This window comes from Corythoichthys intestinalis, chromosome 15 (assembly GCF_030265065.1).
Source record: "Corythoichthys intestinalis isolate RoL2023-P3 chromosome 15, ASM3026506v1, whole genome shotgun sequence".
Classification (NCBI taxonomy): domain Eukaryota; kingdom Metazoa; phylum Chordata; class Actinopteri; order Syngnathiformes; family Syngnathidae; genus Corythoichthys; species Corythoichthys intestinalis.
The window spans coordinates 29,377,059-29,397,701 of NC_080409.1; the positions used below are offsets into that span (position 1 = coordinate 29,377,059).

At 38.7% G+C, this 20,643-nt stretch overlaps 1 protein-coding gene across 4 annotated transcripts in view; it reads left to right on the forward strand.

Annotated features, from left to right (window-relative positions):
- Positions 1-20,643, forward strand: part of slc39a8 (solute carrier family 39 member 8) — a 40,252-nt gene that overhangs the window by 7,712 nt on the left and 11,897 nt on the right. For 3 of the 4 annotated variants that reach the window (XM_057860446.1, XM_057860447.1, XM_057860449.1), the window contains exons 2-5: positions 7,372-7,540; positions 13,673-13,842; positions 13,906-14,028; positions 18,401-18,556. In XM_057860446.1, coding sequence (XP_057716429.1) covers positions 7,372-7,540; positions 13,673-13,842; positions 13,906-14,028; positions 18,401-18,556 — 618 coding nt within the window. Of the gene's footprint in view, positions 1-3,511; positions 3,584-7,371; positions 7,541-13,672; positions 13,843-13,905; positions 14,029-18,400; positions 18,557-20,643 lie in introns of those variants that run through there. The other variant, XM_057860448.1, reaches the window with a different exon arrangement.

The window sequence follows — 20,643 nt, forward strand, 5'->3', positions numbered from 1 at the left end:
TATATATATATATATATATATATATATATATATATATATATATTAGGGAGGCCGACCGATCGGGTCCGATCACGTCATTTTCAAAGTATCGGAATCGGCAAAAAAATATCGACCATGCCTTTTTTTGATATATATATATATATATATATATATATATATATATATTTTTTTTTATTAAATCGTTTTCTTATTTGATTTAACGTTACAAACATAATATGTTATACTCATCCAGAGTCTTTAGTTTAGGCTTAAGGTAGGGTTATCAAATTTATCCCGATAATGGCGGTAATTAATTTTTTAAAAAATGTATCACGTTAAAATATTTAACACTATTAATGCATGCGCTGCACGACCCACCCACGCATTGTCGCGCTCAATCTGTAATGGCGCCGTCTTACCTACATAGAGAGATAAAAGGCAGCGTATAATAAGTAGAGTGAATTTTGGCAGCCCTTGAAGCCTTTTTTTAAGTTGCTAAAGCCTTACAATCCCTCTCCCTTTGATTAGAAATATCATGGGAAGCAATGTGGGGAAGCAAGGTAGCAATTGATCTTTTTCTTAACACCTTATGTTATTTCCCAACACAGAGAAGATATATCAATTGGTAGCACTACGCACAGTCATGGTTCCACTTCCCATCATGCATTTGGGCATGGCTACAGTATCATTTACTGAAAGCTCAACAAATACACTAGATGGCAATATTTAGTCACAATATATAAAGTCACAAGTCTTTCTATCCGTGGATCCCTCTCACAGAAAGAATGTTAATAATGTAAATGCCATCATGAGGATTTATTGTCATAATAAACAAATACAGTACTTATGTACTGTATGGTGAATGTATATATTCGTCCGAGTTTTATTCATTTTTTTCTTAATGAATTGCCAAAATGTAAATGATCGGGGAAAATTATCGGGTATGATTGGAATTGAATTGGGAGCAAAAAAAAGCAATCGGTTCAGGAAATATCAGGATCGGCAGATACTCAAACTAAAACAATCGGATCGGGAGCCAAAAAACATGATTGGAACAACCCTAATATATATGTATATATTCTATGTATATGGCGGAAAACACACAGGTGACTTGAAGTTCCGCTCTGAGAATTTAGCCAAATTCCAAAATTTTCCTATATGCATGTGTGATACATCATTGAAAAGCTTAAAATCTCAATTTTATGGGGGAAGAAAAAATTTGAACAGGAGGGCATTTTAAAAAAAAAAAAAGTTTTTTAAACAGCAAAACCCTATCTGGAGGTGAGAGCACGCGAGAGCAAAATTACAGACGCCATGACTTTAACGAGATATTATCGCATAGTTACCTTGTTTCGATCCAAAAACTCCATGTAGCATGTATCACTGAGTGTCAAGACACAGCTGTGAATGGCCACTGATGGATTTTTTGGGGATTTGATGGTTGAAACTTGGTAATATAACAATGGTCACAATGCAGAAAACGCAGACATCAAGGAGTGCTTGAGATTTTCATTTTCATATATTTACCCTTTTAAATGTTTTTTTCATTTTTTCTTTGTTTGGATCGGTTATTTATCATCTAACATATCAGAGAAAATGCGACACTAACAAAAAAATATCTAATTAAGCGATAGTTGAGGTAGAAATCCGTGACTTTTTTACAGACGCAATTTTTTTCATTGTGACATAATTTGTCAAAAATTTTAAAATATGCGAGTGAATAATTTTTGAAAGTCTTTTTTTTTTTTTTTTTTTTAATGAAATATTGGACATCAATTAATGATTCTAAGCTAAAAATGACAGACATTTTGAATAATAAATATAATTAATTACCTTTGTTTTATGGCTGGGATGAAACAAAAGCGGTTGCGCGACGTCTGTAAACGGGTGTTTCCAGGGTAAACCGGACAAATTAGAAATAGTTTGGGGACTTAATGCAACATGAATCTGCTATGGCAGCAGATAGACATATTGTCCTATCAAACACAACAGTTCTTTTGGCTTAAAATACAGCAGTTTCTTTTAAAGAGGAGTGCAAGAGCAGAAACTGCTTATTCAGTCTTGTCTTTGTTTTCCTAAGGTCACTTAAAGTTCCACTGAGACCCCCAATTTGACCAAATTTCATAATTGTCCTATATGCATGTGTGATAGATACATCATTGGAAGGCTTAAAATCTCAATTTTCAAAATTCTGAACAGGAGGGCATTTAAAAGAAAAAAAATTAAACAGCAAAACCCTAAATGGAGGTGAGAGCATGAGAGAGCATAATTAAACACGCCATGATTTTAACGAGATATTATCGCGTACTTACCTTGTTTTGATACAAAAACTCCATGTGGCATGTATCTCCGAGTGTCAAGACACAGCTGTGAATGGCATATGTACTGTATATATATATATATTTATATACATATATATTAATGATCACAATGGTTGTGCTGTTATTAATATTTTGGTGGAAATATTTGGAAGAGGTTTTTGTTTAATAGTGTCCCCATCCGTTTTGAATGGGTGTACCAAATACAATGGTCAGTAGTGACATTGTTATAACTCATTGACAACGACGTCCAATTCATTTAAACTGGGAGGACTGGCTGTGAATACTCAAGTTTCAGTCTCAGCTGAAATGGATTTAGACGTCCATTGCCGTCAGTGGCAGCCAATGAGTTAAAAGATGATAAAGATAAATGGTAAATGAAAAAAATGTTTCAAATATTTTTTAAAATGTATATGGCTGAAAACACTCAGGTGACTTGAAGACCCCCAATTTGGCCAAATTTTAAAATTGTCCTGCATGCATGTATGATGCATCATTGGAACGCTTTAAATCTTATTTTCTGGGGGAAGAAAAATTTTAAACAAGAAGGCATTTTTTGACACCTTAAAAGTAGGTCAAATCAGGAGAGTGAAGAAAAGACATTTTTGAGACCTTTGAAATTTCCTTTAAGTTTCTCATTTTAAAAAGGGTTTTGGACGCCCATCCTGGTACATAATTAATAATGAACACTTCAAGATGATCCCCCTTTGTCTACTCAAGTCTTTGATAATCAATATGCATGCACTAAGACATGTGGGTGGATGTAATAAACGAAATTGGTGTGTGAGTAAATGTAGATTTAATTTAGCTCTTTCTTTTATTTCGTAAATAAACATGGCTAAACAGGGAGTTAGCTGTATAGTTAATGATAACATTACTGCATACATTTTTTGATTTCGCTTGATTTTAACCTGTGGGAAGAAAAAACCTTTCCGGGGAAATTTTACGGGGTTGAATTCCAATCCCATAATATTTTAATTTTTGCAGTGGACTTTTAAAATATTTTTAAAATTATGATCAAAGAATGTGAACGCGAGATACTCAGTATAAAAGGCTTTATATGCATAAAGGGAACATAAAAATGTGAGTACATAACACTATCTATTTATTGTATTTAGCCTTGAAGCCTAGGACCGATGCTTTATGATTTAAGCATCTAATGTATCTAATACATCGATATCATCCCATAATAAGCAATCAAACGGCAACAAGGTTCGAAAATGGATAGCACGCTAGTCAATCAGGCTGCTGTGCCCATAATTCTCGCGCTAGCGTTCGACTGCAATGTACGTCTTTTTGCGGCTTTCCGGTAACTCAAGGTGCGAGCATCATTAAAGGCACACTGATTTTGACGAGATATTACTGTGTACCTACTTTGTTTCGATCCAAAAACTGTGAATGGCCACAGTCTGACTTTGTTGAGATTTAATGGGTGAAACACGGTAATATAACAAGAGTCGCGATGTGGAAGTCACAGACAAGAAGGAGTGGTCGAGATTTTCTTTTTCAAATATTTATCCTTTTATACCTTGGTTTTTTAATTTTTTCTTTGTTTGGATCGATTTCACCCCAGAAACTGCTTTTTCAGTCCTGTCTGTGTTTTCCGCCATATACATTCTTGCACTCCTCTTTAAAAGAAACTGCTGTACCTTTAAACCAAAACAACTGTTGTGTTTGATAGAACAATATGTCTATATGCTGCCATAGCAAATTCATGGAGCATGAAGCCCCCGAACCATTTTTAATTTGCCCGTTTTATCATGAAACCCCTGTTTACAGACGTTGCGCAACCGTTTTTGCTTTAACCCAGCCATGAAAACAAGGTAAGTAATTATATTTTTTATTCAAAATGTCCGTCATTTTTAGCTTAGAATCTTTAATTGATGTCTAATATTTTGTTTAAAAAAAAAAAACGACTTCATAAAATTACTCACTCGCATATTTTAAAATTTTAAACAAATTACGTCACAATAAAAATAATAGTGTCTGTAAAAAAGTCTCGGCAAATATTCCTGATAACTATCGCTAAATTGTATTTTTTTTGTTACTGTCGCATTTTCCCTGATAAGTTAGATGATAAATAATCGATCAAAACACAGAAAAATTGGGAAAAAAGTTTATAAGCTTAAATATATGAAAAAGAAAATCTCGACCACTCCTTGATGTATGCGATTTCTGCATCGCGACCCTTGTTATATTATCATGTTTCACCTTTAAAATCCCCCCAAAAATCCAGCTATGGCCATTCACAACTGTGTCTTGACACTCAGTGATACATGCGACATGGAGTTTTTGGATCAAAACAAGGTAAGTACGCGATATCTCGTTAAAGTCATGGCGTCTGTAATTCTGCTCTCGCGTGCTCTCACCTCCAGATAGGGTTTTGCTGTTTAAAAAACATTTTAAAAAAAAAAATGCCCTCCTGTCCAAAAATGTTTTCCCCCCAGAAAATTGAGATTTTAAGCTTTCCGATGATGTATCACACATGCAAATCAGACAATTTTGGAATTTGGCCAAATTGAGGGTCTCAGAGCGGAACTTCAAGTCACCTGGGTGTTTTCCACCATATATAAGATTATATTATTCTGTATGTACACACACGTTTATGTGTGTATTATGCATTGCATTGTGTGTGTTTTGTATACAGTTGTGGTCAAAAGTTTACATACACTTGTGAAGAACATAATGTCATGGCTCTCTTGAGTTTCCAGTTATTTCTACAACTCTGATTTTTCTCCGATAGAGTGATTGGAACCGATACTTCTTTGTCACAAAAAACATTCATGAAGTTTGGTTCTTTTATGACTTTATTATGGGTTAACAGAAAAAGTGATCAAATCTGCTGGGTCAAAACTATACATACATGGATCTGAAAAAGCGAATCATTGACTTGAACAAGTTAGGAAAGTCACTTGGAGCCATTTCAAAGCAGCTGCAGGTCCCAAGAGCAACAGTGCAAACAATTGTTTGGAAGTATAAAGTGCATGGCACTGTTTTGTCACTGCCACGATCAGGAAGAAAATGCAAGCTATCACCTGCTACTGAGAGAAAATTGGTCAGGAGGGTGAAGATTCAACCGAGAATCACCAAAAAGCAGATCTGCCAAGAATTAGAAGCTGCTGGAAAACAGGTGTCAGTGTCCACAGTCAAGCGTGTTTTGCATCTCCATGGACTGAGAGGCTGCCGTGCAAGAAGGAAGCCCTTGCTCCAACAGCGGCACCTTAAGGCTTGACTGAAGTTTGCTGCTGATCACATGGACAAAGATAAGACCTTCTGGAGGAAAGTTCTGTGGTCAGACGAAACAAAAATCGAGCTGTTTGGCCACAATGCTCAGCAATGTGTTTGGAGGAGAAAAGGTGAGGCCTTTAACCCCAAGTACACCATGCCTACCGTCAAGCACGGTGGTGGTAGTAATATGCTGTGTGGCTGTTTTGCTGCCAATGGAACTGGTGCTTTACAGAGAGTAAATGGGATAATGAAGAAGGAGGATTACCTTCAAATTCTTCAAGATAACCTAACGTCATCAGCCCAAAGATTGGGTCTTGGGTGCAGTTGGGTGTTCCAACAGGACAATGACCCCAAACACACATCAAAAGTGGTAATGGAATGGCTAAATCAGGCTAGAATTAAGGTTTTCAAATGGCCTTCCCAAAGTCCTGACTTAAACCCCATTGAGAACTTGTGGACAATGCTGAAGAAACAAGTCCATGTCAGAAAGCCATCAAATTTACCTGATCTGCACCAATTCTGTCAAGAGGAGTGGTCAAAGATTCAACCAGAAGCTTGTGGATGGCTACCAAAAGCGCCTAATTGAAGTGAAAATGGCCAAGGGACATGTTACCAAATATTAGCGCTGCTGTATGTATATTTTTGACCCAGCAGATTTGATCACTTTTTTTCTGTTCACCCATAATAAAGTCATAAAAGAACCAAACTTTGTGAATGTTTTTTGTGACAAAGATGTATCTGTTCCAATCACTCTATCAGAGAAAAATCAGAGTTGTAGAAATAACTGGAAACTCAAGAGAGCCATGACATTATGTTCTTCACAAGTGTATGTAAACTTTTGACCACAACTGTATATCTGTGTATAAAGTGTACTGTATTTTTAAAGATAAAATTTAAAGTTTGGAGTTTTGGAAAATTTACAAAGACATGAATTTCAAGACCTACAAATGCTCTATTTAGAACTTTTACAGGTTAAAGATATATCAGAATATACTGTACCTATAGAAAATGTTAATGACATTTCATACTTATTAAAAAATTCTAATGAATAAATACTTATCTTTTGTTAACTTCACATATTCACGAATTACAAATGGAAAAAACTATTACTGTTTATCTGGTACTATTCAAAATGGTTACAAATTGTTTACAAAACACATTCTTAAAAATAAGAGCTAGAATATACTTAGGTGTTAAAGTAAGAGGGAAGCTTTAATATACATGTGAAAAATGGTTGCTCAAAGAATCAAAATATTCAAATCACAATTTTTTTTAGAACTGTGATAAGTTAACATGTTTAAACACAGAAATTGACAAATCTCACATGCGCTGCCATTTCAGTTTCACCCAACCTCCTTTGTGATGGAGTTAAGGTACGGAACAAAATGTTTCAGAACGCCACGGAAGGCTACGGGCTTATCAGGTCCGGGCTGCCAGGCAAAATAAAATGGGTTCATTTAGCATACTTATATTACTCACTGTTACATATAAATGGCAAATACCCTGATGTTGAACCTGATTGAACAATCTCTGTCAGCCCTCTCAGTCAAAATGGATTGGACATCTATCGCCGTCATTGGCAGCCGACAATTTAATAGTTAAAAAAAAAAAAAAAAAAAAAAACATTTTAAAACCCGATCTTTCTTACCTAATTCCGATCTTAAAATGACGTGATCGGAAACTGGGCCAGATCACGTGATCGGATCGGGGACATCCCTAGGTAATTTTGGTTTACATGTGTAGTAGTATGATATGTAGCTAATGACAGTCAACTAACTGGTCTGCACTGCACTGATGGTGTCCTGACGTAAGCGCGTCTGCTTGTTGTGTGTATGTTGCATTTTAGTGCCTTTCGGCGGAGCAGATTCTTTCCCACTGGGGCTTGGCCAACGTCAGCCATCTGAGCGTGGGCCATCTGGAGTCCGTTTGTCCGGCCGTGTTGACCCAGGTGCTGGTGCCCTCCTGCCCCTACACCGGCCCCCCTGAGCCGCCCCCGCCCACGCTACATTATTCGGGTCAGTCAGTCGCACAAACGCTCATACTCATCACTCACTTTGCTTTTTCATATTTCTAGTTGGGATGATAACCATAGAGATTTTAACAAAAAACAAAAAACTCCTATATTAGTCATGCTAACATAAGAGTTTAAGTAGACATAACTCAAATTCTTCCATTTTCTTTACAAACCTGTTTTTTGAGTATTCCGAACTCACTTTTAAAAACTACTAAGTTATATTAATTATTAGTTATATTAATTATATTAAGTTATAAAGTAGGGCAAATAAGTATTTAGTCAACCACCAATTTTTGAAAGGATTAGAGAGGCCTGTAATTGTCAACATGGGTAAACCTCAACCATGAGAGACAGAATGTGGAAGGAAAAAAAACAGAAAATCACATTGTTTGATTTTTAAAGAATTTATTTCCAAATTAGAGTGGAAAATAACTATTTGGTCACCTACAAACAAGCAGGATTTCTGGCTGTCAAAGAGGTCTAACTTCTTCTAACGAGGCTCCACTCGTTACCTGTATTAATGGCACCTTGTTTTAACTCATTATCGGTATAAAAGACACCTGTCCACAAGCTAAGTCAGTCACACTCCAAACTCCACTATGACCAAAGAGCTGTCGAAGGACACCAAAGACAAAATTGTAGATCTGCACCAGGCTGGGAAGACTGAATCTGCAATAGGTAAAACGCTTGGTGTAAAGAAATCAACTGTGGGAGGAATTATTAGAAAATGGAAGACATACAAGACCACTGATAATCTCCCTCCATCTGGGGCTCCATGCAAGATCTCACCCCGTGGCTTCAAAATGATAACAAGAACGGTGAGCAAAAATCCCAGAACCACACGGGGGGACCTAGTGAATGACTTACAGAGAGTTGGGACCACAGTAACAAAGGCTACTATCAGTAACACAATGCGCCGCCAGGGACTCAAATCCTGCACTGCCAGATGTGTCCCCCTGCTGAAGAAAGTACACGTCCAGGCCCGTCTACGGTTCACTAGAAAGCATTTGGATGATCCAGAAGAGGACTGGGAGAATGTGTTATTGTCAGATGAAACCAAAATAGAACCTTTTGGTAGAAACACAGGTTCTCTTGTTTGAAGGAGAAAGATTACTGAATTGCATCCGAAGAGCACCATACCCACTGTGAAGCATGGGTGTGGAAACATCATGCTTTGGTGCTGTTTTTCTGCAAAGGGACCAGGACGACTGATCTGTGTAAAGGAAAGAATGAATGGGGCCATGTATCGAGAGTTTTTGAGTGATAATCTCCTTCCATCAGCAAGGGCATTGAAGATGAGACGTGGCTGGGTCTTTCAGCATGACAATGATCCCAGACACAGCCAGGGCAACAAAGGAGTCGCTTCGTAAGAAGCATTTCAAGGTCCTGGAGTGGCCTAGCCAGTCTCCAGATCTCAACCCCATAGAAAATCTGTGGAGGGAGTTGAAGGACAGCCCCAAAACATCACTGCTCTAGAGGAGATCTGCATGGAGGAATGGGCCAAAATACCAGCAACAGTGTGTGAAAAGCTTGTGAAGAGTTACAGAAAATGTTTGGCCTCTGTTATTGCCAACAAAGGGTACATGACAAAGTATTGAGATGAACTTTTGGTATTGACCAAATACTTATTTTCCACCATGATTTGCAAATAAATTCTTTAAAAATCAAACAATGTGATTTTCTGTTTTTTTTTTCCACATTCTGTCTCTCATGGTTGAGGTTTACCCATGTTGACAATTACAGGCCTCTCTAATAATTTCATGTGGGAGAACTTGCACAATTAGTGGTTGACTAAATACTTATTTGCCCCACTGTATTAAGTGTAAGTTGTTAAGTTGTTTATTATTATTGTTTAGCTCAATTGTATTACCTGGCACGGCCAGACTGTTCTCCCTGTATTTTTCAAACACTGTGAGAATAGTCTGGGACCCACCTCCTTAACAGACTCTTGAGCCAGTACGAAATCATCCGTCCAATCAGATTTGTTTATTTTCGTGACGTGTTCGTAACCAGCAACATCACTCTTCCGCGTCGGAAGTCATCTCCAAAACAACACAGATGGCGAACAGGAGAGCTGAGAATATGTTCCAATCCACGGTAAAATCTGTTTTAAATTACCAAAAACACATCGACACAAGTCATTGACAACAGTCTGTCTCGCGCTAACCATGTTAAATAACCTTCTCCGTTCTCCGCTCGTGCACCGCGCGAGTTGTTGCTTTACCAACGTCACGTCTGCCCGTTGCTGATTGGTCCACTCCGCTGTCTGTTTGCTGTGGCTTGCTCCGCCCTGGAAATTTGATCCGCTCATTTGTCGCCAAACTCTATAGCTGGAACAGCTGTGAGTCTAGTGTACCACGCCATCAACAGGGGTGAAAGTGGGCCAGAACGGTCAGGAACGCAGTTCCGGTATAAGATTCAGGGCCATAACGCAGTTCCGGCATAAGATTCAGGGCCGGAATGCTGTTCCGGTACACGGTATTTTGATTACGAAAATATGACGACAACTGTCAAACGACAGTCACTTTGCTTTTTCATATATGAATTGATGCGACAAAAAAGGGCAATGCTACATAAAGTGGATCAAGTCTTTAAGAGCAACGAAAGACTTGAGGAGGCTTATTTATCATATTTAGTTTTATTTGCTCTGATGGGGAGGTTCAGAACATCTTAGCTGTCAATGTACACTTTGGACTTAAATTTGTTCATTTATGTAAGGCTACTTATTTATTTCCTTATGATTTAAAAAAGTCAATGTTTGCGCGATCTTCAAAATATATTCCATTTCACTCTGCTTAATATAAGTCATTTGTACTTATTTTTCTGAATGTATGTTACTCATATCTTTGTTATTTAAAAAAACAACAACTAAATGTTTACATTAACTTCAATTTTAATATACATCCTATGTTCTTAAGTAGTTAGAATTTAGATTTGGCATTTAGTATGTGAGGAAATGAGGGAAAATTAAAAATAGGAGGTGGAGTTTGCGGTTATTGCTGTTTATGGTAACTTATATTTTGCAAATAATTGAAAAAATACAATTTTGAATGAAAATCAGTTTTTGCATGTGTTATAGAAATAACTGCTAAAACAGTTTTTGCATTTCAGTCGTTTAACAGGTTTGACCCCCCCCCCACCCCACCCCCCCAAAAAAGAAAGAAAAAATATAAATAAATAAATAAAATTTCTGGTTCCGTGGCAACCTTCACATCGGGGAGTTGCGGCAAGAAATTCTAGCCACTTTCACCCCTGGCTATCAATTGTATGCATGCACCGCTGCCACGGTGGCGGCCTTGGCCTGATTCCCCCCGCTCCGTTTTTAAAAATTTTCTACCCCCAAAAAATAAACGTTTATTTATTTATTTATTTAGAATAAAATTAAATAGATATAAGAAATACTTACTGCTTTAAAATTTTGTCCAATAAATATAAAAAATAAACATTAAAAAATGAAAATACATCTTTTGAAAATAGAATCTTTTTTTTTTTTTTTGTCCGAACAATTTTTAGGTATCAAAACAATTCGACTGGCTGACGAATTCACTTTGACTGACAGATTGACAAACATCACTGAAAACTGACACTAACTTTGGCTATGCCAGCTTGTTCTGTTGTGGAAAAAAAGCGGTCCGCACAAGCAAAATTTTAACCAAAAAAAAAAAAAATTAACCATATACTTCACTATCAGTTGACACAGTTATGCATTATGAAAGATTTATGTCTGAACTTTGGGGGACTTGGAAGTTGGAACAGATTATTTTCCATTTACATGGAAAACGTGTCTCTACCTACATAATTTTTAAGTTAAGAAACTACTTCCAGAACCAATTATGTACGTTTTGTAAGTAGAGGTACCACTGCACTGGGGTGATAAAGCTAACATGCTTGGTTGAAAAAGCTGTGTCTCAGCCCTTTTAGTATTTATTAACAGTGTTATCAGCTAATGATTAAATTACACACCACACTATCAAACCATGGAACGATATACATTGTAAACGTTATACAATTATCTACTGTATACATTTGGATTACAGGTAGTCCCAATTTGTTTCAGGAAGTAGCCTTGTAGCAGTCATGCTCGTATACAGGTAACACTGTTGCTAGCAGACAACAACAAATCACTCAAATGGGCACCAATTTTTTAGGGAACACTTGACCAGGAACATTGAAAATGACAATATCATATCCAGGGACGGAATTTAGGGGGATGTTGGGGTGCGATGGCATCTGGGATTAGAGGCCCGGTTTGCAGACGTAAAGTGAGTGGTTGGGCGAGGGGAGGGTCAAACAACAAGGTAAGATGATGCACTGATGATGATTTTATACAGTAGTATGAAAAAGTATCGGAACCTTTTGGAATTTCTCACATTTCTGGCATAAAATCACCATCAAATGTGATCTGATCATTGCCAAAGTCACACAGATGAAAATACAGTGTCTGCTTTAACTAAAACCGCCCAAACGTTTAGGTTTTGATATTTCAATGAGGATAACATGCAAACAATCACAGAAGGGGGAAAAATAAGTAAGTGAACCCTCTGCCTAAGTAGACTTAAAGAGCCATTGAAACCAATTTTTACCAAACATTTTTAAGTCGGATGTGTGCCCAATCACTGATGAGTGGCTTAAAGCTGCCCTGCCCACTATAAAACACACACCTGGTAAGAAATGTCTTGATGAGAAGCATCGTCTGATGTGCATCATGTCAAAAGAGCTGTCTGAAGTCCTGTGATCAAGAATTGTTGATTTGTATAAAGCTGGGAAAGGATACAAAACCATCTCTAAAAGTCTGGATGTATATCAATCGAAAGTCAGAGAAGTTGTCTACAAATGGAGAGAGTTTGGCACTGTTGCTTCTCTCCCGAGGAGTGGCCATCCACCAAAGATGACGCCAAGAGTTCAGCGCAGAATACTCAGAGAGGTAAAAAAAAAAGAACCCTAGAGTGTCTGCTAAAGACTTACAGAATTCACTGGCTCAGTCCAATATCTCTGTGCACACATTAAGTATATGTAAAACTATGGCCAAGAATGGTCTTCATGGGAGGACTCCACGGAGGAAGCCACTGCAGTCTAAGAAAAAACATTGTTGCTCGTTTAATGTTCGCAAAAAGGCACTTGGACACGCCACAGAAGTTTTAGCAAAATATTTTGTGGACTGATGAAACCAAAGTTGAAGTGTTTGGGAGTAACACACAACGTCATGTGTGAAGAAAAATGGAACAGCTCACCAACATCAACACCACATTCCCACCGTGAAGCATGATGGAGGCAGCATCATGGTTTGGGGCTGTTTTACTGCCTCAGGGCCTGGACAACTTGCCATCATTAATGGAAAAATGAATTAAAAAGTTTATAAGGATTTTTTGTAGGAAAACCTGAGGGCGTCTGTCAGACAGTTGAGGCTAAGAAGAGGATGGATGCTGCAACAAAATAATGATCCAAAACACAGAAGTAAATCAACTTCAAAATGGTTTCAGAAGAACAAAATACACGAAGGAGTGGCCAAGACAAAGTCCAGACTTGAACCCTATTGAGATGCTGTACCATGACCTAAAGACAGCGATTCGTGCCAGACATCCCAGGAATCTGACTGAATTACAGCAGTTTTGTAGAAAAAAATGGGCCAAGATTAGTCCTGATTGATGTGCCAGACAGGTCTGCAGCTGCAGGAAGCGTCTGGTTGAAGTTATTGCTGTCAAAGTGGGGGCCCCACAAAATATTAAATGTGATGGTTCACTTACTTATTTGCCCCCTTCTTTCAATGTTTGCATACTATCCTGATTAAAATATGAAAACCTACAAATGTTTGGGTGGTTTTGGTTAAAGCAGACAGTTTTTTTCTTCTGTGTGATTTTGACAAAGATCAGATCACATTTGATGGTGATTTTATGCAGAAATGTGAGAAATTCCAAAAGGTTCAGATACTTTTTCATACCATTGTATCTGCCAGCCGGTTGTCTGGGGGGCCCGAAATTTTTTTTATTTTTTTATTGCACCACATACACACCCACAACGAACGATCGTCTTGAGTGGCCTGTGAAAGTACAGTATGGAGGGGCCAGCAAATAATTGTCCACTAGCACCCACCCCACTGGTCATATCCTATATTTGTGTGTTTTCGGGCATCCAGTTTGGGCTTGGGGCTTCCTGTCGGTGACGCTGATCAACCTGGCGGCCCTACTGGGCCTGCTGCTGATCCCCTTCACCCGCAAGCCATACTTCCCCAAAGTGCTGACGTATTTTATCGGGCTGGCCATTGGCACGCTCTTCTCCAACGCCGTGCTGCAGCTAGTGCCCGAGGTGAGAACAACAGTCGGCGCGGTCGGGACAGGGACACGGTTTTGATGGCGGTGGGTGTGGCAGGCGCTGGGCTTGGATCCCAAAGCCGACAACTACGTGCACAATGCAGTGGGCGTCTTCGGGGGCTTCTACCTCCTCTTCTTGGTGGAGAGGATCCTCACCATGGCGCTTCGCGTTCAACACCAGGTGACTCCGCCTCGTCTCCATACCTCTTTAATACAATCAATCAGTCAATAAATCAATCATCCTTCCTTGAGCCTTCTTTGTTCCAAATTGTTTTGCCTTTTCTCACTCTTTTTCTTCCCTCCTTCCTTCTTTTTGTTGTTGTTTTAAATCATAAAGTATGGGCAAACACTAAACATTAAGCTATTAAGGACCAGTGTTGTCACGGATTACTTTAAAAAGTAATTTAATTACTGATTACTGATTACACCCAAAAAAGTAATCTAGTTACTTTACTGATTACTTTATTATCAAAGTAACTAAGTTACTTTAAAAGTAACTTATCAGTTACTTTTTACCATTTTTTTCCCCTTTGGCTGCCTCAACATAAAAATAACTGAAAAATGTCATCGCGTGTGATTGAGTTTTTCACATAAGACTTAGGGTGAATCCCATTTCATCCCTTGGCCCTCCCCCTTACCCCTTCCCCCTACCACTTGGCCCTTCAAACGGAGCAATAAGGGGTAGGGGCTTGAAACGTTAGCCCTACGAATTGGGACACCCCTTCACACTCACGTACGTCATAAGTCCATTCCGCCAGTTATGACGTCATCAAAAAGCGACAGAACCAAACAGACACGCCTACATCAGTTATCACAACTTAAAACTGTTAAAATAGTTAAATTAGGGATAAACAGAGCTACTTACATTTGTGTACTTCTTTCCTTGGCTCCGCCATTTTGGAAATGATTCTCGGGGTAATCGCTTTGCACCCTGGGAAATTTCGCGTAACCCTCCGTTTGGAGTGAGGGTAGTCATGGCCCTCCGTTTGGAGGGGTGGAAAGCCCTCCCCCTTACCCCTACCCCTGCACATTAGCGTGAATTGGGACAGCCCTACCCCTACACGTGAACGCGCAAAACGGAGGGGAAGGGGTAAGGGGTAGGGCCAAGGGGTGAAATGGGATTCACCCTAAGTCTTTGAGTTAGCGGGGGTTTAATTAGTCGACCAGCCATTGACTTGCCCTAGCTTAGCCATTCCGGAACCCTAAAACTAACTAATAACTGACAAATTGCACAAAATTTGTTTAAATCAACTCCAACGACTAATTAAACCCCCGCTAACTCCAAGATTAAGCCTAATGTAAAAAATTTTGAACTTCCCCTTTAAAATAAAGACCAAGCCGGTAAAATGTTGTCTCCAAAAGTTGTAAAGGAATAAAACAAACAATAAAAATTAATGAAATGAACAAAAATCCTACAACGTAAAGTTTTCATAATGGGTCAAAATCATTTTTCGAACAGATCATGAGACTAGCACCTCGGGGACTATCCTTTTGCTTTGCTAAGCCAAAACTACACCAAAGGAGGCAAGATGGATATTTAGAATTTCTTTAAACCTAAGCTTTCAAACGCTACCAACCACAACTTGAACAGTTGATTGAACTCGAACAGTGTCAAGATGTGTATATATATACGGTATTGGCCAAGAGTTTGGAGACACCTCAAAGGTGGATACTTTGAACAATGTAGAACACAAAACCTGTTTTCAGTTATTTCACTTTTTTTGCCATTCCACATGTTCGTTCATACAGTGCCTTGCAAAAGTATTCGGCCCCCTTGAATCTTGCAACCTTTCGCCACATTTCAGGCTTCAAACATAAAGATATGAAATTTAATTTTTTTGTCAAGAATCAACAACAAGTGGGACACAATCGTGAAGTGGAACAACATTTATTGGATAATTTAAACTTTTTTAACAAATAAAAAACTGAAAAGTGGGGCGTGCAATATTATTCGGCCCCTTTACTTTCAGTGCAGCAAACTCACTCCAGAAGTTCAGTGAGGATCTCTGAATGATCCAATGTTGTCCTAAATGACCGATGATGATAAATAGAATCCACCTGTGTGTAATCAAGTCTCCGTATAAATGCATCTGCTCTGTGATAGTCTCAGGGTTCTGTTTAAAGTGCAGAGAGCATTATGAAAACCAAGGAACACACCAGGCAGGTCCGAGATACTGTTGTGGAGAAGTTTAAAGCCGGATTTGGATATAAAAAGATTTCCCAAGCTTTAAACATCTCAAGGAGCACTGTGCAAGCCATCATATTGAAATGGAAGGAGCATCAGACCACTGCAAATCTACCAAGACCCGGCCGTCCTTCCAAACTTTCTTCTCAAACAAGGAGAAAACTGATCAGAGATGCAGCCAAGAGGCCGATGATCACTCTGGATGAACTGCAGAGATCTACAGCTGAGGTGGGAGAGTCTGTCCATAGGACAACAATCAGTCGTACACTGCACAAATCTGGCCTTTATGGAAGAGTGGCAAGAAGAAAGCCATTTCTCAAAGATATCCATAAAAAGTCTCGTTTAAAGTTTGCCACAAGCCACCTGGGAGACACACCAAACATGTGGAAGAAGGTGCTCTGGTCAGATGAAACCAAAATTGAACTTTTTGGCCACAATGCAAAACGATATGTTTGGCGTAAAAGCAACACAGCTCATCACCCTGAACACACCATCCCCACTGTCAAACATGGTGGTGGCAGCATCATGGTTTGGGCCTGCTTTTCTTCAGCAGGGACAGGGAAGATGGTTAAAATTGACGGGAAGATGGATGCAGCCAAATACAGGAACATTCTGGAAGAAAACCTGTTGGTATCTGCACAAGACCTGAGACTGGGACGGACATTTATCTTCCAGCAGGACAATGATCCAAAACATAAAGCCAAATCTACAATGGAATGGTTCAAAAATAAACGTATCCAGGTGTTAGAATGGCCAAGTCAAAGTCCAGACCTGAATCCAATCGAGAATCTGTGGAAAGAGCTGAAGACTGCTGTTCACAAACACTCTCCATCCAACCTCACTGAGCTCGAGCTATTTTGCAAGGAAGAATGGGCAAGAATGTCAGTCTCTCGATGTGCAAAACTGATAGAAACGTACCCCAAGCGACTTGCAGCTGTAATTGGAGCAAAAGGAGGCGCTACAAAGTATTAACGCAAGGGGGCCGAATAATATTGCACGCCCCACTTTTCAGTTTTTTATTTGTTAAAAAAGTTTAAATTATCCAATAAATTTTGTTTCGATTGTGTCCCACTTGTTGTTGATTCTTGACAAAAAATTAAAATTTTATATCTTTGTTTGAAGCCTGAAATGTGGCGAAAGGTTGCAACGTCCAAGGGGGCCGAATACTTTTGCAAGGCACTGTAGTTTTGATGTCTTCAGTGAAAATATACAATAGTAGTGAAAATATATAAAACGCAAAAATCATGAAGTGTGTCCAAAGTTTTGACTTTTGTTTCAGTCTTCAACATGCTTTTCCCCCAGTCCCACAAATGTAAAACTTCGCCTATGATTACAAACTCTAAGTATAAAATGTACATAATTACACATATTATAAAGGCTGGTTACAAACTGTAGAAGTGTTGGCTGTCTCGTTACCTGTCGGCTTTGATTCAAGGTTTTTTCGCGTTGTGCTGTAATTCCAAGTGCTTCCTTGTTGAATTGGATGTCGAGTTTTTAGCGGTCGACAGTCTTTCTGAGCCTGCGCAGAGTTTGCAACGCACAGAGATATTTTTGTCATCTTTACTGGACGGATATGTGAAGTAATGGCTGTATCTCCAGTGAGCAAATGCAGCCGTTTGTTGTCTCTCTCCGGCTCCTTTACTGTTAGCATTCTGATAGGTTGCCACTAGCCAGGCTATGTTGTTGACCACCGTGGCAGACGGAGCGCGCACAGGCAGGATGGTAATACACGTGACCCGTTTTTTTCCCCCCGATGAGAAAACGTGAGATGTGATGTCACTCCTAAACTCAAGCGCAGTATTTTGTTTTCAAATGCTCTTCGTACATGACTACAATATTCTTCATTCTACATACAGTATGAGGCAACAACAAAATAGTAACGCACAGGCACCGAGGAAACTAACTTTAATCAGATTACTGGCTTGGAAAAATGAACGCGTTAGATTGCTCGTTACTGAAAGAAAGTAATCAGATTACAGATTACAACACTGTTAAGGACATGATAAAAAATAAAGCATAGAAGTATATATTATCAATAAAATCTATAACGAACATCAACTGTAACAACAAGTGTAAAATGAACTACGACCAGCAATGGCCTAATCTTGACGAAGTGTCTTGAGCCAACTTTGAGTTTTGTCTGGTTTGTCTTCATTTCCTGCAATTGGAAATGAGGCGGCATAACATTAAATTATGACTGAGAACTTTTCTAAAATTGTAGGAGTTTGCACTGGAGTCAGCATCAAATTCAGTTCCAAGTAAATGTTGGTCATTTGTTACAACCTGTTGCTACTTTTCGGATTCTTTCCTTGCGACTATGTAGCTCTTTCCTATCAGGCCGTCATGACTCCTTTCTTTTTATCACTAGCACAATCCGCCGTCGCATTTCGCCACGGTTGACGACTCATTGGCTAATGGGGAGAAGAAGGACTCCAGGCTGGTTTTGACTAGCGTCAGCAGCATCAGCACGGCCGAGCGCAGCAGCGTCAGCTCTCAACGCACTGAAGACATCAATCTCGATCAGGTTAGAAACCCGAACATCAGGTCAATACACATCTGGGTGAAAAAAAAAAACCTGGCCATGTGCTGTCGAAATGTGCCTATAATGCCGTAGATGTGCCACAAAATATTATTTTAATAGCTGATCAGTGCTGTTTTCTTTAATGATGACAATTACAAAAATATTTCATTGATGAACATTTTTTCACGACAATGACGTGAGGATGACGAGCTAAAGACGAATCTTGGATGATGTTAACATGACGAGACGATTGCCAGTTTTTGTCTGATGAGACAAGAAAACAAAAATGTGAAAGTTTGTCATATGGCGACCAATTTACATTAAGCCAATTCGCTCTCTCAGAATCCAAGTGCTTCCATTAAAAGGCGTACAACAGCTAACGTTAGCGGCTAACGTCTGAGCTACAACCAAGTTCTACTGGATTATTACGTTAGCCGCTAATATCATACAACAATATCTACTGAATGACTACTTCTGAGCGGAGATGCTCACAAAGAGAGATCTACCAATTTGTATCTACCGTCGAAAGTCTGATTCTGTTGTAAGTCCACTTTCGTTTCGAGTAGTTCACTTATGGTCATTTTGCATTTGTGTTGTAAAGCGTTTGGTATTTGCCTGACATATCCTGGCCACACTGAAGCCACAGCTTAAAACAAACAAACAAACAAAAAACCTCCTGCTCTCTTTCCATAACATGCAAGGCCAATGGCAGAACCTATTTTACTGCAACATCGAGAACCTGGGTTGAAAACTACAGGTAAAATGAAATATTCTGCACCTCGCCATGTATTCCATAGACTCTGTGGCTTTGCAAGAGTCTACTGAGGCTCCAAGCTAAAATCCCTGGGACCCCCAACCCATCCATACACACTAAAGATGTCCCAATCGATCGGGTCCGATCACGTCATTTTCAAAGTATCGGAATCGGCAAAAATATATCGGACATGCCTTTTTTTTAATATATGTATATATATATTTTTTTATTTAAATGGTTTTCTAATTGGAATTAACGTTACAGACAAAGTGTCTTACACTTATCCAGAGTAGTTTTGGCTTAAAGGAGAGCTATCAAATTTATTGCGTTAAGGGCAGTAATTAAATTTTTTTATTAATCACGTTGAATAATTAACGCATGCGCTGCACGACCCACTCACGCATTGTCGCGTTCAATCTATAAAGACGCCGTTTTATCTATGGATAGCGCTAAAAGGCAGCATATAATAAGTAGAGAGAATTTTGACAGCCTTTGGAGCCATTTTTTATGTGGCTAAAGCCTTAAAATCCCTCTCTCAGCAATTAAAAATAACGTGTGAGGCAATGTGGGGAAGAAAGGTAATAGTTGATGATTTTCTTAACACCCTATGTTCTTTCCCAATGCAGAGAAGATATATCAATTGGTGCCCCTACGCACAGTCATGGTTGGACTTCCCATCATGTATTTGGGCAGAAGTTAAAAGGCTGCAGTATCATTTACTGAAGGCTCAACAAATACACTAGATGGCAATATTTAGTCACAATATACAAGGTCACATTCATCCTTTAAGAATTACAAGAATTACAATGTTAATAATGTAAATGCCATCTTGAGGATTTATTGTCATATTAAAAAAAAATACAGTACTTATTTACTGTATGTTGAATGTATATATTCGTCCAAGTTTTATTCATTTTTTTCTTAATGCATTGCCAAAATGTATATGATCGGGAAAAATTATCGGGAATGATTGGAATTGAATCGGGAGCAAAAAAAAATCAATTGGATCGGGAAATATCGGGATCGGCAGATACTCAAACTGAAACGATCGAGATCGGATCGGGAGCAAAAAAACATGATCGGAACAACCCTAATACACACTGCAAAAATGTTTTTTGCACAAATAAATGCACAGTAAATAAGTAAACAATGTAGAAGGCCACATCAAAAAAAGTTGGTAGACAATATATACTGGACTGTCTCAGAAAATTAGAATACACAATATTCTAATTTTTTGAGACAGTCCTGTGTATATATACAGGACTGTCTCAGGAAATTAGAATACACAATATTCTAATTTCCTGACTGTCTCAGGAAATTAGAATATTGTGTATTC